We start from the raw sequence: 17,499 nt of genomic DNA on the forward strand, positions 1-17,499 counted from the left end.
TGCTACAGAGACAGAGAGAGAGGAGGGTGGGTCACTACCATGTTGTAATGCTACAGAGAGAGAGAGAGAGAGAGAGAGAGAGAGAGAGGAGGGAGGGTCACCACCATGTTGTAATGCTACAGAGAGAGAGAGAGAGAGGAGGGAGGGTCACCACCATGTTGTAATGCTACAGAGAGAGAGAGAGAGAGAGAGAGAGAGGAGGGAGGGAGGGTCACCACCATGTTGTAATGCTACAGAGACAGAGAGAGAGAGGAGGGAGGGTCACCACCATGTTGTAATGCTACAGAGACAGAGAGAGAGAGAGAGGAGGGAGGGAGGGTCACCACCATGTTGTAATGCTACAGAGAGAGAGAGAGAGAGAGAGGAGGGAGGGAGGGTCACCACCATGTTGTAATGCTACAGAGACAGAGAGAGAGAGGAGGGAGGGTCACCACCATGTTGTAATGCTACAGAGACAGAGAGAGAGGAGGGTGGGTCACTACCATGTTGTAATGCTACAGAGAGAGAGAGAGAGAGAGAGAGAGAGAGAGAGAGAGGAGGGAGGGTCACCACCATGTTGTAATGCTACAGAGACAGAGAGAGAGAGAGAGAGAGAGAGAGAGAGAGAGAGAGAGAGAGAGAGAGAGAGAGAGAGGAGGGAGGGTCACCACCATGTTGTAATGCTACAGAGACAGAGAGAGAGAGAGAGAGGAGGGAGGGTCACCACCATGTTGTAATGCTACAGAGACAGAGAGAGAGAGAGAGAGACAGAGAGACAGAGAAAGAGGAGTTGCCAGGTCATATTCATCATCATCAGGTCAATCCTGTGAAGTCATTACCTGATGGTTCTATTCTGTGAAGTCATTACCTGATGGTTCTATTCTGTGTAGTCATTACCCGATGGTTCTATTCTGTGTAGTCATTACCTGATGGTTCTATTCTGTGTAGTCATTACCTGATGATTCTATTCTGTGTAGTCATTACCTGATGATTCCATTCTGTGAAGTCATTACCTGATGGTTCTATTCTGTGTAGTCATTACCTGATGATTCCATTCTGTGAAGTCATTACCTGATGGTTCTATTCTGTGTAGTCATTACCTGATGATTCTATTCTGTGAAGTCATTACCTGATGGTTCCATTCTGTTATAGTCATTACCTGATGATTCTATTCTGTGTAGTCATTACCTGATGATTATATTCTGTGAAGTCATTACCTGATGGTTCCATTCTGTTATAGTCATTACCTGATGATTCTATTCTGTGTAGTCATTACCTGATGATTCTATTCTGTGAAGTCATTACCTGATGGTTCTATTCTGTGTAGTCATTACCTGATGGTTCTATTCTGTGAAGTCATTACCTGATGGTTGTCTCCTGTGAAGTCATTACCTGATGGTTCTATTCTGTGTAGTCATTACCTGATGATTCTATTCTGTGAAGTCATTACCTGATGGTTGTCTCCTGTGAAGTCATTACCTGATGATTCTATTCTGTGAAGTCATTACCTGATGGTTCTATTCTGTGAAGTCATTACCTGATGGTTGTCTCCTGTGAAGTCATTACCTGATGGTTCTATTCTGTGTAGTCATTACCTGATGATTCTATTCTGTGAAGTCATTACCTGATGGTTGTCTCCTGTGAAGTCATTACCTGATGGTTGTCTCCCTGGAGGAATGAGAAGAAGTTGAGGTCCAGGTCATTGGGGGTGTGGTAGTAGTGGCTGTAGTCCTGTATGAGGGGGGGTGGAGGGGGGATATAGCTGGTCTCAACAGGAGGCATGCTGGGAGCTCTGGCCATCGGAGACGCCTGGCTGTGGAGGTTCAACACGCTGTGGGGAGAACACCAGGTCAGAACAGGGTGTAAAAGGCCGACATAAGAGAGACAAGAAAACAGAACAGTCCGGCTGGTGTCCAGTCGCCCCAAAACAGACAGCGGACAGATTGTATTTGTAGGATTTTGTGATTGGACATACCCCTTGCTGACAGGCGGCGAGGCAGGGGACAGCGAGGAGGAGGGACAGGCCCTCTTGAGAGGAGGCTCATCATCCAGATCGTCATCCGAAGAGCTATCTAGAGTCAGATCAATCACCACCACCTTATTGGTACTGCTGTGGGATGAGCTGTTCCTGTGGTGCTCTGATTCTACTGTCCGACACGAGTCTATAGCAGAAAGAGAGAGAGAGAGAGACAGAGACAGAGAGACACGAGACAGACAGAGAGAAAGACAGGGACAGAGAGAGACAGAGAGAAAGACAGAGACAGGGAGAGGTATGTACATAGTCAATGGTAGGCTTCGAGGGGACTCCTATGGTAGGTACACCTACAGCTCGTCTCTTGGCAGTAGTACTGTAGACTACTTTATCACTGACCTCAACACAGAGTCTCTCAGAGCGGTTCTCAGTCACTGACACCCCTATCAGGCCACAGCAAAATCACAGTCTACTTGAACAGAGCAATACTTAATCATGAGGCATCAAAGCCAAATGAACTGAGTAACATTAAGAAATGCTATAGATGGAAGGAATGCAGTTTGGAAACCTACCAATTTACAGCTGTGAGTGTTTCTGGGTAAGTCTCTTAGAGTGATCACAGCTGTGAGTGTTTCTGGGTAAGTCTCCAAGAGTGATCACAGCTGTGAGTGTTTCTGGGTAAGTCTCTAAGAGAGAAACACTCCCAGCTGTAAATCAAAGTCTCTGAGTTTTCCACACCTGGATTGTACAATATTTGCACATTATTCAATTGAACAATTATTGAAGCTCTGTCAAGTTGGTTGTTGCTAATTTCTAGACAGCCATTGTTATGTCTTGACATAGATTTTCATGCAGATTTAAGTCAAAACAGTAACTAGGCCAGCAACATTCAATGTCATCATGGTAAACAACTCCAGTGTATATTTGGCCTTGTGTTTTAGGTTATTGTCCAGCTGAATGGTGAATTAGTCTCCCAGTGTCTGTAGGAAAGCAGACTGAACCAGGTTTTCCTCTAGGATTTTTCTTGTGCTTAGCTCCATTCCATTTATTTTTAACATAGAAAACTCCCTAGTCCCTGCTGATGACAAGCATACCCATAACATGATGCAGCCATAACTGTGCTTGAACATATGGAGAGTGGTACTCAGTAATGTGTTGTATTAGAGAGTGGTACTCAGTAATGTGTTGTATTGGAGAGTGGTACTCAGTAATGTGTTGTATTGGAGAGTGGTACTCAGTAATGTGTTGTATTGGAGAGTGGTACTCAGTAATGTGTTGTATTGGAGAGTGGTACTCAGTAATGTGTTGTATTGGAGAGTGGTACTCAGTAATGTGTTGTATTGGAGAGTGGTACTCAGTAAAGTGTTGTATTGGAGAGTGGTACTTAGTAATGTGTTGTATTGGAGAGTGGTACTCAGTAATGTGTTGTATTAGAGAGTGGTACTCAGTAATGTGTTGTATTGGAGAGTGGTACTCAGTAATGTGTTGTATTGGAGAGTGGTACTCAGTAAAGTGTTGTATTGGAGAGTGGTACTTAGTAATGTGTTGTATTGGAGAGTGGTACTCAGTAATGTGTTGTATTAGAGAGTGGTACTCAGTAATGTGTTGTATTGGAGAGTGGTACTCAGTAATGTGTTGTATTGGAGAGTGGTACTCAGTAAAGTGTTGTATTGGAGAGTGGTACTTAGTAATGTGTTGTATTGGAGAGTGGTACTCAGTAATGTGTTGTATTGGAGAGTGGTACTCAGTAAAGTGTTGTATTGGAGAGTGGTACTTAGTAATGTGTTGTATTGGAGAGTGGTACTCAGTAATGTGTTGTATTGGAGAGTGGTACTCAGTAATGTGTTGTATTGGAGAGTGGTACTCAGTAAAGTGTTGTATTGGAGAGTGGTACTTAGTAATGTGTTGTATTGGAGAGTGGTACTCAGTAATGTGTTGTATTAGAGAGTGGTACTCAGTAATGTGTTGTATTGGAGAGTGGTACTCAGTAATGTGTTGTATTGGATTGGAGAGTGGTACTCAGTAATGTGTTGTATTGGAGAGTGGTACTCAGTAATGTGTTGTATTGGAGAGTGGTACTCAGTAAAGTGTTGTATTGGAGAGTGGTACTTAGTAATGTGTTGTATTGGAGAGTGGTACTCAGTAATGTGTTGTATTAGAGAGTGGTACTCAGTAATGTGTTGTATTGGAGAGTGGTACTCAGTAATGTGTTGTATTGGATTGGAGAGTGGTACTCAGTAATGTGTTGTATTGGAGAGTGGTACTCAGTAATGTGTTGTATTGGAGAGTGGTACTCAGAAAGGTGTTGTATTGGAGAGTGGTACTCAGTAATGAGTTGTATTGGTGAGTGGTACTCAGTAATGTGTTGTATTGGAGAGTGGTACTCAGTAATGTATTGGATTGGAGAGTGGTACTCAGTAATGTGTTGTATTGGAGAGTGGTACTCAGTAATGTATTGGATTGGAGAGTGGTACTCAGTAATGTGTTGTATTGGAGAGTGGTACTCAGTAATGTGTTGTATTGGAGAGTGGTACTCAGTAATGTATTGGATTGGAGAGTGGTACTCAGTAATGTGTTGTATTGGTGAGTGGTACTCAGTAATGTGTTGTATTGGAGAGTGGTACTCAGTAATGTGTTGTATTGGAGAGTGGTACTCAGTAATGTGTTGTATTGGTGAGTGGTACTCAGTAATGTGTTGTATTGGAGAGTGGTACTCAGTAATGTGTTGTATTGGAGAGTGGTACTCAGTAATGTGTTGTATTGGAGAGTGGTACTCAGTAATGTGTTGTATTGGAGAGTGGTACACAGTAATGTGTTGTATTGGATTGGAGAGTGGTACTCAGTAATGTGTTGTATTGGATTGGTGAGTGGTACTCAGTAATGTGTTGTATTGGAGAGTGGTACTCAGTAATGTGTTGTATTGGATAGCGGTACTCAGTAATGTGTTGTATTGGAGAGTGGTACTCAGTAATGTGTTGTATTGGAGAGTGGTACTCAGTAATGTGTTGTATTGGAGAGTGGTACTCAGTAATGTGTTGTATTGGAGAGTGGTACTCAGTAATGTGTTGTATTGGAGAGTGGTACACAGTAATGTGTTGTATTGGATTGGAGAGTGGTACTCAGTAATGTGTTGTATTGGATTGGTGAGTGGTACTCAGTAATGTGTTGTATTGGAGAGTGGTACTCAGTAATGTGTTGTATTGGATAGCGGTACTCAGTAATGTGTTGTATTGGAGAGTGGTACTCAGTAATGTGTTGTATTGGAGAGTGGTACTCAGTAATGTGTTGTATTGGAGAGTGGTACTCAGTAATGTGTTGTATTGGAGAGTGGTACTCAGTAATGTGTTGTATTGGAGAGTGGTACACAGTAATGTGTTGTATTGGATTGGAGAGTGGTACTCAGTAATGTGTTGTATTGGATTGGTGAGTGGTACTCAGTAATGTGTTGTATTGGAGAGTGGTACTCAGTAATGTGTTGTATTGGATAGCGGTACTCAGTAATGTGTTGTATTGGAGAGTGGTACTCAGTAATGTGTTGTATTGGAGAGTGGTACTCAGTAATGTGTTGTATTGGAGAGTGGTACTCAGTAATGTGTTGTATTGGAGAGTGGTACTCAGTAATGTGTTGTGTTGGAGAGTGGTACTCAGTAATGTGTTGTATTGGAGAGTGGTACTCAGTAATGTGTTGTATTGGAGAGTGGTACTCAGTAATGTGTTGTATTGGATTGGAGAGTGGTACTCAGTAATGTGTTGTATTGGAGAGTGGTACTCAGTAATGTGTTGTATTGGATTGGAGAGTGGTACTCAGTAATGTGTTGTATTGGAGAGTGGTACTCAGTAATGTGTTGTATTGGAGAGTGGTACTCAGTAATGTGTTGTATTAGAGAGTGGTACTCAGTAATGTGTTGTATTGGAGAGTGGTACTCAGTAATGTGTTGTATTGGAGAGTGGTACTCAGTAATGTGTTGTATTGGATTGGAGAATGGTACTGATTAATGTGTTGTATTGGAGAGTGGTACTCAGTAATGTGTTGTATTGGAGAGTGGTACTCAGTAATGTGTTGTATTGGAGAGTGGTACTCAGTAATGTGTTGTATTGGAGAGTGGTACTCAGTAATGTGTTGTATTGGAGAGTGGTACTCAGTAATGTGTTGTATTGGAGAGTGGTACTCAGTAATGTGTTGTATTGGATTGGAGAATGGTACTGAGTAATGTGTTGTATTGGATTGGAGAGTGGTACTCAGTAATGTGTTGTATTGGATTGGAGAGTGGTACTCAGTAATGTGTTGTATTGGAGAGTGGTACTCAGTAATGTGTTGTATTGGATTGGAGAGTGGTACTCAGTAATGTGTTGTATTGGAGAGTGGTACTCAGTAATGTGTTGTATTGGAGAGTGGTACTCAGTAATGTGTTGTATTAGAGAGTGGTACTCAGTAATGTGTTGTATTGGAGAGTGGTACTCAGTAATGTGTTGTATTGGAGAGTGGTACTCAGTAATGTGTTGTATTGGATTGGAGAATGGTACTGATTAATGTGTTGTATTGGAGAGTGGTACTCAGTAATGTGTTGTATTGGAGAGTGGTACTCAGTAATGTGTTGTATTGGAGAGTGGTACTCAGTAATGTGTTGTATTGGAGAGTGGTACTCAGTAATGTGTTGTATTGGAGAGTGGTACTCAGTAATGTGTTGTATTGGAGAGTGGTACTCAGTAATGTGTTGTATTGGATTGGAGAATGGTACTGAGTAATGTGTTGTATTGGAGAGTGGTACTCAGTAATGTGTTGTATTGGAGAGTGGTACTCAGTAATGTGTTGTATTGGAGAGTGGTACTCAGTAATGTGTTGTATTGGAGAGTGGTACTCAGTAATGTGTTGTATTGGAGAGTGGTACTCAGTAATGTGTTGTATTGGATTGGAGAGTGGTACTCAGTAATGTGTTGTATTGGAGAGTGGTACTCAGTAATGTGTTGTATTGGAGAGTGGTACTCAGTAATGTGTTGTATTAGAGAGTGGTACTCAGTAATGTGTTGTATTGGAGAGTGGTACTCAGTAATGTGTTGTATTGGAGAGTGGTACTCAGTAATGTGTTGTATTGGATTGGAGAATGGTACTGATTAATGTGTTGTATTGGAGAGTGGTACTCAGTAATGTGTTGTATTGGAGAGTGGTACTCAGTAATGTGTTGTATTGGAGAGTGGTACTCAGTAATGTGTTGTATTGGAGAGTGGTACTCAGTAATGTGTTGTATTGGAGAGTGGTACTCAGTAATGTGTTGTATTGGATTGGAGAATGGTACTGAGTAATGTGTTGTATTGGAGAGTGGTACTCAGTAATGTGTTGTATTGGAGAGTGGTACTCAGTAATGTGTTGTATTGGAGAGTGGTACTCAGTAATGTGTTGTATTGGATTGGAGAATGGTACTGAGTAATGTGTTGTATTGGAGAGAGTAGGACCATGCCTCAGGACTACCTGACATGATGACTCCTTGCTGTCCCCAGTCCACCTGGCAATGCTGCTGCTCCAGTTTCAACTGCCTGTGATTATTATTATTTGATCATGCTGGTCATTTATGAACATTTGAACATCTTGGCCATGTTCTGTTATAATCTCCACCCGGCACAGCCAGAAGAGGACTGGCCATCCCACATAGCCTGGTTCCTCTCTAGGTTTCTTCCTAGGTTTTGGCCTTTCTAGGGAGTTTTTCCTAGCCTCCGTGCTTCTACACCTGCATTGCTTGCTGTTTGGGGTTTTAGGCTGGGTTTCTGTACAGCATTTTGAGATATTAGCTGATGTACGAAGGGCTATATAAATAAATTAGACATTTTGAATTTGACATTTGGTACTGAGTCATGTGTTGTATTGGAGAGTGGTACTCAGTAATGTGTTGTATTGGAGAGTGGTACTCAGTAATGTGTTGTATTGGAGAGTGGTACTCAGTAATGTGTTGTGTTGGAGAGTGGTACTCAGGAATGTGTTGTATTGGAGAGTGGTACTCAGTAATGTGTTGTATTGGAGAGTGGTACTCAGTAATGTGTTGTATTGGAGAGTGGTACTCAGTAAAGTTTGTACTGGAGAGTGGTACTCAGTAATGTGTTGTATTGGAGAGTGGTACTCAGTAATGTGTTGTATTGGAGAGTGGTACTCAGTAATGTGTTGTGTTGGAGAGTGGTACTCAGTAATGTGTTGTGTTGGAGAGTGGTACTCAGTAATGTGTTGTGTTGGAGAGTGGTACTCAGTAATGTGTTGTATTGGAGAGTGGTACTCAGTAATGTGTTGTATTGGAGAGTGGTACTTAGTAATGTGTTGTATTGTAGAGTGGTACTCAGTAATGTATTGGATTGGAGAGTGGTACTCAGTAATGTGTTGTATTGGAGAGTGGTACTCAGTAATGTATTGGATTGGAGAGTGGTACTCAGTAATGTATTGGATTGGAGAGTGGTACTCAGTAATGTGTTGTATTGGATTGGAGAGTGGTACTCAGTAATGTGTTGTATTGTAGACTGGTACTCAGTAATGTGTTGTATTGTAGACTGGTACTCAGTAATGTGTTGTATTGTAGACTGGTACTCAGTAATGTGTTGTATTGTAGACTGGTACTCAGTAATGTGTTGTATTGTAGACTGGTACTCAGTAATGTGTTGTATTGTAGACTGGTACTCAGTAATGTATTGTATAGGATTTGCCCCAAACATAACACTTTGTATTCGGTCATAAAGTGAAATGCTTTGCCACATTTTTTTGAATATTTGTATTCTGTACAGGCTTCCTTCTTTTCACTCTGTCAATTATTATTATTATTTTTTAATTTCACCTTTATTTAACCAGGTAGGCCAGTTGAGAACACCTTTATTTAACCAGGTAGACTAGTTGAGAACACCTTTATTTAACCAGGTAGACTAGTTGAGAACACCTTTATTTAACCAGGTAGGCTAGTTGAGAACACCTTTATTTAACCAGGTAGACTAGTTGAGAACACCTTTATTTAACCAGGTAGGCCAGTTGAGAACACCTTTATTTAACCAGGTAGGCTAGTTGAGAACACCTTTATTTAACCAGGTAGGCTAGTTGAGAACACCTTTATTTAACCAGGTAGACTAGTTGAGAACACCTTTATTTAACCAGGTAGGCCAGTTGAGAACACCTTTATTTAACCAGGTAGACTAGTTGAGAACACCTTTATTTAACCAGGTAGACTAGTTGAGAACACCTTTATTTAACCAGGTAGGCCAGTTGAGAACACCTTTATTTAACCAGGTAGGCCAGTTGAGAACACCTTTATTTAACCAGGTAGGCCAGTTGAGAACACCTTTATTTAACCAGGTAGGCCAGTTGAGAACACCTTTATTTAACCAGGTAGGCCAGTTGAGAACAAGTTCTCATTTACAACTGCGACCTGACCAAGATAAAGCAAAGCAGTGTGACACAAACAACACAGAGTTACACATGGAATAAACAAACGTACAGTCAATAACACAATAGAAAAATCTGTATGCAGTGTGTGCAAATGCAGTAAGGAGGTAAGGCAATAGGCCGTAGTAGCGAAGTAATTACAATTCAGCAGATTAACACTGGAGTGATAGATGAGCAGATGATGATGTGCAACTAGAGATACTGGTGTGCAAAAGAGCAGAAAAGTAAATAAAAATAGTATGGGGATGAGGTAGGTAGTTGGATGGGCTATTTACCGATGGACTATGTACAGCTTCAGCGATAGGTTCGCTGTTCAGATAGCTGATGTTTAAAGTGAGCAATTTTTGCAATTCGTTCCAGTCACTGGAAGCAGAGAACGGGAAGGAAAGGCAGCCAAAGGAGGTGTTGGCTTTGGGGATGACCAGTAGGATATACCTGCTGGAGCGCGTGGTACGGGTGGGTGTTGCTATGGTGACCAGTGAGCTGAGATAAGGCGGAGCTTTACCTAGCAAAGACTTATAGATGACCTGGAGCCAGTGGGTTTGGCGACGGATTTGTAGTGAGGGCCAGCCAACGAGAACATACAGGTTGCAGTGGTGGGTAGTATATGGGGCTTTGAGTAGAGTGTTGGAGGCTATTTTGTAAATTACATCGCCGAAGTCAAGGATCGGTAGGATGGTCAGTTTTACGAGGGTATGTTTGGCAGCATGAGTGAAGGAGGCTTTGTTTGCGAAATAGGAAGCTGATTCTAGATTTAATTTTGGATTGGAGATGCTTAATGTGAGTCTGGAAGGAGAGTTTACAGTCTAACCAGACACCTAGGTATTTGTAGTTGTCCACATATTCTAAGTCAGAACCGTCCAGAGTAGTGATGTTGCTGGGCAGGTGCTGGTAGCGATCAGTTGAAGACGATGCATTTAGTTTTACTTGCATTTAAAAGCTGTTGGAGGCCACAGAAGGAGAGTTGTATGGCATTGAAGCTCATTTGGAGGTTAGTTAACACAGTGTCCAAAGAAGGACCAGAAGTATACAGAAAATTGTGTCGTCTGCGTAGAGGTGGATCAGAGAATCACCAGCAGCAAGAGCGACATCATTGATATATACAGAGCCCGAGAATTTAACCCTGTGGCACGCTCATAGAGACTGCCAGAGGCCCGGACAACAGGCCCTCCGATTTGACACACTGAACTTCATCAGAGAAGTAGTTGGTGAATCAGGCGAGGCAGTCATTTGAGAAACCAAGGCTGTTGAGACTGCCGATAAGAATGTGGTGATTGATGGAGTCGCAAGCCTTGGCCAGGTCGATGAAGACTGCTACACAGTAATGTATTTTATTGATGACGGTATACCAGACAGACGGGACATACCTGACTAACAGAGACTATAAGCATATACCAGCTACATGAGCTGATATTAATTTTCGGTCTCTGTGGATGTTAAAGGATCCCTGTCGCCCCAAGGTGTTTGACAGGTAAAAGACAAGGCAAGGCTGTTGAGTCTGCCGATAAGAATAAGGTGATTGAGAGAGTCGAAAGCCCTGGCCAGGTCGATGAAGACGGCTGCACAGTACTGTCTCTTATCGATGGCGGTTATGATATCGTTTAGAACCTTGAGCGTGGCTGAGGTGCACCCATGATCAGCTCTGAAACCAGATTGTATAGTGGAGAAGGTACGGTGGGATTCGAAATGGTCAGTGATCTGTTTATTAACTTGGCTTTTGAAGACCTTAGAAAGGCAGGGCAGGATGAATATAGGTCTGTAACAGTTTGGGTCTAGAGTGTCTCCCCCTTTGAAGAGGGGGATGTCCGCGGCAGCTTTCCAATCTTTGGGGATCTCAGACGATACGAAAGAGAGGTTGAACAGGCTGGTAATAGTGGTTGCAACAACGGCGGGGGACAATTTTAGAAAGAGGGTCCAGAATGTCAAGCCCAGATGATTTGCAGGGGTCCAGGTTTTGCAGCTCTTTCAGAACATCTGCTATCTGGATTTGGGTGAAGGAGAAGCTGGGAGGCTTGGGCAAGTAGCTGCGGGGGGTGCAGTGCTGTTGACCGGGGTTGGGGTAGCCAGGAGGAAAGCTTGGCCAGCCGTAGAGAAATGCTTGTTGAAATTCTCAATTATAGTGGATTTATCGGTAGGAATCACCACCTACCGTCCTCCCCGTTGAATGAAGCAGATACCTCTGTGACCTCCTTCTTCGACCTCATGGGATACCAGTTCCCGTCCTCTTTAAACTGGATCTCATCACAGTCCTCACAGCTGTTCAGGATCTCCATGAACAACCTGCAGAGACAGGCAGACAGGCACACACGCACACACACACACACACACACACACACACACACACACACACACACACACACACACACACACACACACACACACACACACACACACACACACACACACACACACACACACACACACACACACACACACGGGGGTTCAGAAACAGTGTGTGATACTGTACTGCAATGCAATACAATACAACGTGTAGCATCCCCAGAGAGGTGAAGCAGAACGAACCCGTCGATGATGAGGTGTTGGTAGGGGGCCTTCTGATCACAGACAGGACACACCCACGTGGGTTTCTTCTCATTCATCTGGATGTAAAGCGTAGCGTCGAAACACTGGAGGTGGGAACACGTCAGCGCTCTGCACGGGATCATCAGACGCATCTTCCCCAGCTAGACAGGAAACAGGAAACGGAAGGATGAGTATTGTGCTGTTTGTAGCAGAACTTCTGATTGTGATGTGGTTGTTTTACCTAATCTACCTACTTTTACCCAAGTTGATCACTGATTGATCGATTCTGATTAAGAACGTCTGCTAAATTACTCAAACGTAAATGAGTGTACGTACCGGACAGAGTAGAGAGACTCGTAGACTGGTGGTCGCAATCTCACTGTCAGGGTCTGCTGTTAACTTCTCTTTGACTGTAGAGAGAGAGAGACAACACAATCTCACTGTCAGCTGTTAACTTCTCTCTGACTGTGGAGAGAGAGAGAGACAACACAATCTCACTGTCAGCTGTTAACTTCTCTGACTGCAGAGAGAGAGACAACACAATCTCACTGTCAGCTGTTAACTTCTCTCTGACTGTGGAGAGAGAGAGAGACAACACAATCTCACTGTCAGCTGTTAACTTCTCTTTGACTGTGGAGAGAGAGAGACAACACAATCTCACTGTCAGCTGTTAACTTCTCTGACTGTGGAGAGAGAGAGAGACAACACAATCTCACTGTCAGCTGTTAACTTCTCTGACTGCAGAGAGAGAGACAACACAATCTTACTGTCAGCTGTTAACTTCTCTTTGACTGTAGTAGAGAGCGAGACAACACAATCTCACTGTCAGCTGTTAACTTCTCTGACTGCAGAGAGAGAGACAACACAATATCACTGTCAGCTGTTAACTTCTCTGACTGTGGAGAGAGAGAGAGACAACACAATCTTACTGTCAGCTGTTAACTTCTCTTTGACTGTGGAGAGAGAGAGAGACAACACAATATCACTGTCAGCTGTTAACTTCTCTGACTGCAGAGAGAGAGACAACACAATCTCACTGTCAGCTGTTAACTTCTCTTTGACTGTGGAGAGAGAGAGACAACACAATCTCACTGTCAGCTGTTAACTTCTCTGACTGCAGAGAGAGAGACAACACAATCTCACTGTCAGCTGTTAACTTCTCTTTGACTGTGGAGAGAGAGAGACAACACAATCTCACTGTCAGCTGTTAACTTCTCTGACTGTAGAGAGAGAGAGACAACACAATCTCACTGTCAGCTGTTAACTTCTCTTTGACTGTAGTAGAGAGAGAGACAACACAATCTCACTGTCAGCTGTTAACTTCTCTTTGACTGTAGTAGAGAGAGAGAGAGACAACACAATCTCACAGTCAGCTGTTAACTTCTCTTTGACTGTGGAGAGAGAGAGAGACAACACAATATCACTGTCAGCTGTTAACTTCTCTTTGACTGTGGAGAGAGAGAGACAACACAATATCACTGTCAGCTGTTAACTTCTCTTTGACTGTGGAGAGAGAGAGACAACACAATATCACTGTCAGCTGTTAACTTCTCTTTGACTGTGGAGAGAGAGAGAGACAACACAATCTCACTGTCAGCTGTTAACTTCTCTTTGACTGTGGAGAGAGAGAGAGACAACACAATCTCACTGTCAGCTGTTAACTTCTCTTTGACTGTGGAGAGAGAGAGACAACACAATCTCACTGTCAGCTGTTAACTTCTCTTTGACTGTGGAGAGAGAGAGAGACAACACAATATCACTGTCAGCTGTTAACTTCTCTGACTGCAGAGAGAGAGACAACACAATCTCACTGTCAGCTGTTAACTTCTCTTTGACTGTGGAGAGAGAGAGAGACAACACAATCTCACTGTCAGCTGTTAACTTCTCTTTGACTGTGGAGAGAGAGAGACAACACAATCTCACTGTCAGCTGTTAACTTCTCTTTGACTGTGGAGAGAGAGAGAGACAACACAATCTCACTGTCAGCTGTTAACTTCTCTGACTGTAGAGAGAGAGAGACAACACAATCTCACTGTCAGCTGTTAACTTCTCTTTGACTGTAGTAGAGAGAGAGAGAGACAACACAATCTCACTGTCAGCTGTTAACTTCTCTTTGACTGTGGAGAGAGAGAGAGACAACACAATCTCACTGTCAGCTGTTAACTTCTCTGACTGTAGAGAGAGAGAGACAACACAATCTCACTGTCAGCTGTTAACTTCTCTGACTGTAGAGAGAGAGAGACAACACAATCTCACTGTCAGCTGTTAACTTCTCTTTGACTGTAGTAGAGAGAGAGACAACACAATCTCACTGTCAGCTGTTAACTTCTCTTTGACTGTGGAGAGAGAGACAACACAATATCACTGTCCGGGTCAGCTGTTAACTTCTCTGACTGTAGAGAGAGAGACAACACAATATCACTGTCAGCTGTTAACTTCTCTGACTGTAGAGAGAGAGACAACACAATAACACTGTCAGCTGTTAACTTCTCTTTGACTGTGGAGAGAGAGAGACAACACAATCTCACGGTCAGCTGTTAACTTCTCTGACTGTAGAGAGAGAGACAACACAATCTCACTGTCAGCTGTTAACTTCTCTGACTGTGGAGAGACAGACAACACAATATCACTGTCAGCTGTTAACTTCTCTGACTGTGGAGAGACAGACAACACAATCTCACTGTCAGCTGTTAACTTCTCTGACTGTGGAGAGACAGACAACACAATCTCACTGTCAGCTGTTAACTTCTCTTTGACTGTGGAGAGAGAGAGACAACACAATTTCACTGTCAGCTGTTAACTTCTCTGACTGCAGAGAGAGAGACAACACAAAATCACTGTCAGCTGTTAACTTCTCTGACTGCAGAGAGAGAGACAACACAAAATCACTGTCAGCTGTTAACTTCTCTGACTGCAGAGAGAGAGACAACACAAAATACCTGTCAGCTGTTAACTTCTCTGACTGCAGAGAGAGAGACAACACAAAATCACTGTCAGCTGTTAACTTCTCTGACTGCAGAGAGAGAGACAACACAAAATACCTGTCAGCTGTTAACTTCTCTGACTGTGGAGAGAGAGAGAGACAACACAAAATCACTGTCAGCTGTTAACTTCTCTGACTGTGGAGAGAGAGAGACAACACAATATCACTGTCAGCTGTTAACTTCTCTGACTGCAGAGAGAGAGACAACACAATCTCACTGTCAGCTGTTAACTTCTCTGACTGCAGAGAGAGAGACAACACAATCTCACTGTCAGCTGTTAACTTCTCTGACTGTGGAGAGAGACAACACAATAACACTGTCAGCTGTTAACTTCTCTTTGACTGTGGAGAGACAGACAACACAATCTCACTGTCAGCTGTTAACTTCTCTGACTGTGGAGAGACAGACAACACAATCTCACTGTCAGCTGTTAACTTCTCTTTGACTGTGGAGAGAGAGAGAGACAACACAATCTCACTGTCAGCTGTTAACTTCTCTTTGACTGTGGAGAGAGAGAGACAACACAATTTCACTGTCAGCTGTTAACTTCTCTGACTGCAGAGAGAGAGACAACACAATCTCACTGTCAGCTGTTAACTTCTCTGACTGCAGAGAGAGAGACAACACAATCTCACTGTCAGCTGTTAACTTCTCTGACTGTGGAGAGAGACAACACAATAACACTGTCAGCTGTTAACTTCTCTTTGACTGTGGAGAGACAGACAACACAATCTCACTGTCAGCTGTTAACTTCTCTGACTGTGGAGAGAGAGAGACAACACAATCTCACTGTCAGCTGTTAACTTCTCTTTGACTGTGGAGAGAGAGAGACAACACAATTTCACTGTCAGCTGTTAACTTCTCTGACTGCAGAGAGAGAGACAACACAAAATCACTGTCAGCTGTTAACTTCTCTGACTGTAGAGAGAGAGACAACACAAAATCACTGTCAGCTGTTAACTTCTCTGACTGTGGAGAGAGAGAGACAACACAATCTCACTGTCAGCTGTTAACTTCTCTGACTGTAGAGAGAGAGACAACACAATCTCACTGTCAGCTGTTAACTTCTCTGACTGCAGAGAGAGAGACAACACAATCTCACTGTCAGCTGTTAACTTCTCTGACTGCAGAGAGAGAGACAACACAATCTCACTGTCAGCTGTTAACTTCTCTGACTGCAGAGAGAGAGACAACACAATCTCACTGTCAGCTGTTAACTTCTCTTTGACTGTGGAGAGAGAGAGAGACAACACAATATCACTGTCAGCTGTTAACTTCTCTGACTGTGGAGAGAGAGAGACAACACAATCTCACTGTCAGCTGTTAACTTCTCTTTGACTGTGGAGAGAGAGAGAGACAACACAATATCACTGTCAGCTGTTAACTTCTCTGACTGTAGTAGAGAGAGAGACAACACAATATCACTGTCAGCTGTTAACTTCTCTGACTGTGGAGAGAGAGAGACAACACAATCTTACTGTCAGCTGTTAACTTCTCTGACTGTAGAGAGAGACAACACAATATCACTGTCACAATCTCACTTGGTTTATGGGACCATGCAGCACCATCTAATATCAGAGAGCCACCTACTGAGAGCTCTGGAGTGGTCTGGGTTGCGGATGCCTTTGGCTCGTAGTCTCTGTAGCAGGGTTGTGGATGTCTGCTGTCTGACCAGGTAGACTGCCATGGAGAAACTCTGAGAGAGGAGACAACAGGAGGGTCACAACAAACCATGATGACTCAACACCATACATGAAACCCATGATTTACCCTTCATACTACTGACTGGGGTTATTTTGGGCATTGAATTGAGAAAAAAATAAATGCTCCCAAATACTCTTGACCACCCGCCAAAATGGCTGGTATGAATATTGTTCTACCAGCCAATGCCAAAATATACCCCCCTGGTAAAAACCTGTATCCGTGATTTTGATCTGATAGATCATCTGCAGAGATGAACACACAAGTACTTTTCTATACCACGTATCGTATGACTATACAAAAATCAACTCATTTTTCTACATATCAAAAATTGGCAAATGGTATACAAACTCTGCCAATGGTATAAATATTTGATTCAACTAAAATATAGAACTCAGATCCACCCCACATTAGGACTGACCCAATATAGAACTCAGATCCACCCCACATTAGGACTGACCCCATATAGAACTCAGATCCACCCCACATTAGGACTGACCCCATATAGAACTCAGATCCACCCCACATTAGGACTGACCCCATATAGAACTCAGATCCACCCCACATTAGCACTGACCCCATATAGAACTCAGATCCACCCCACATTAGGACTGACCCCATATAGAACTCAGATCCACCCCACATTAGGACTGAACCCATTTAGTTGACTGGACCATTGTTTGATTGAAAGGTTGTTGGTCGACCAAGATATTTTTACTTGAGCAGTGGCAAATATATACAATAATTTATGAGCACTAGTTTTGGCCCAGACCAAGTTAATAGTTGATACAATGTTTCATGTTCATTGCAGACTGGCCATGCGTAGCCACTCTGATTTATAGGATATTTATTTTTAAAAATCAGGATATTTTCTACCTGCAGGATGCAATGTTTTACATATTGGCAATAGAAGTTACTTTTAGATTTGTATA

At 42.9% G+C, this 17,499-nt stretch overlaps 1 protein-coding gene across 1 annotated transcript in view; it reads right to left on the reverse strand.

Annotated features, from left to right (window-relative positions):
* pias1b (protein inhibitor of activated STAT, 1b) overlaps positions 1-17,499 on the reverse strand; it is a 34,936-nt gene that overhangs the window by 3,319 nt on the left and 14,118 nt on the right. Inside the window, exons 7-12 of the mRNA XM_090214709.1 lie at positions 16,457-16,562; positions 12,219-12,292; positions 11,883-12,043; positions 11,509-11,639; positions 1,955-2,141; positions 1,633-1,810 (exon numbers count right to left, since the gene is read on the reverse strand). Of these exons, the coding sequence (XP_090070835.1) occupies positions 1,633-1,810; positions 1,955-2,141; positions 11,509-11,639; positions 11,883-12,043; positions 12,219-12,292; positions 16,457-16,562 (837 nt within the window). The remainder of the gene's footprint in view (positions 1-1,632; positions 1,811-1,954; positions 2,142-11,508; positions 11,640-11,882; positions 12,044-12,218; positions 12,293-16,456; positions 16,563-17,499) is intronic.

This window comes from Oncorhynchus mykiss, chromosome 2 (genome assembly GCF_057628025.1).
Source record: "Oncorhynchus mykiss isolate SJ-2025 chromosome 2, ASM5762802v1, whole genome shotgun sequence".
Taxonomy (NCBI): Eukaryota; Metazoa; Chordata; class Actinopteri; order Salmoniformes; family Salmonidae; genus Oncorhynchus; species Oncorhynchus mykiss.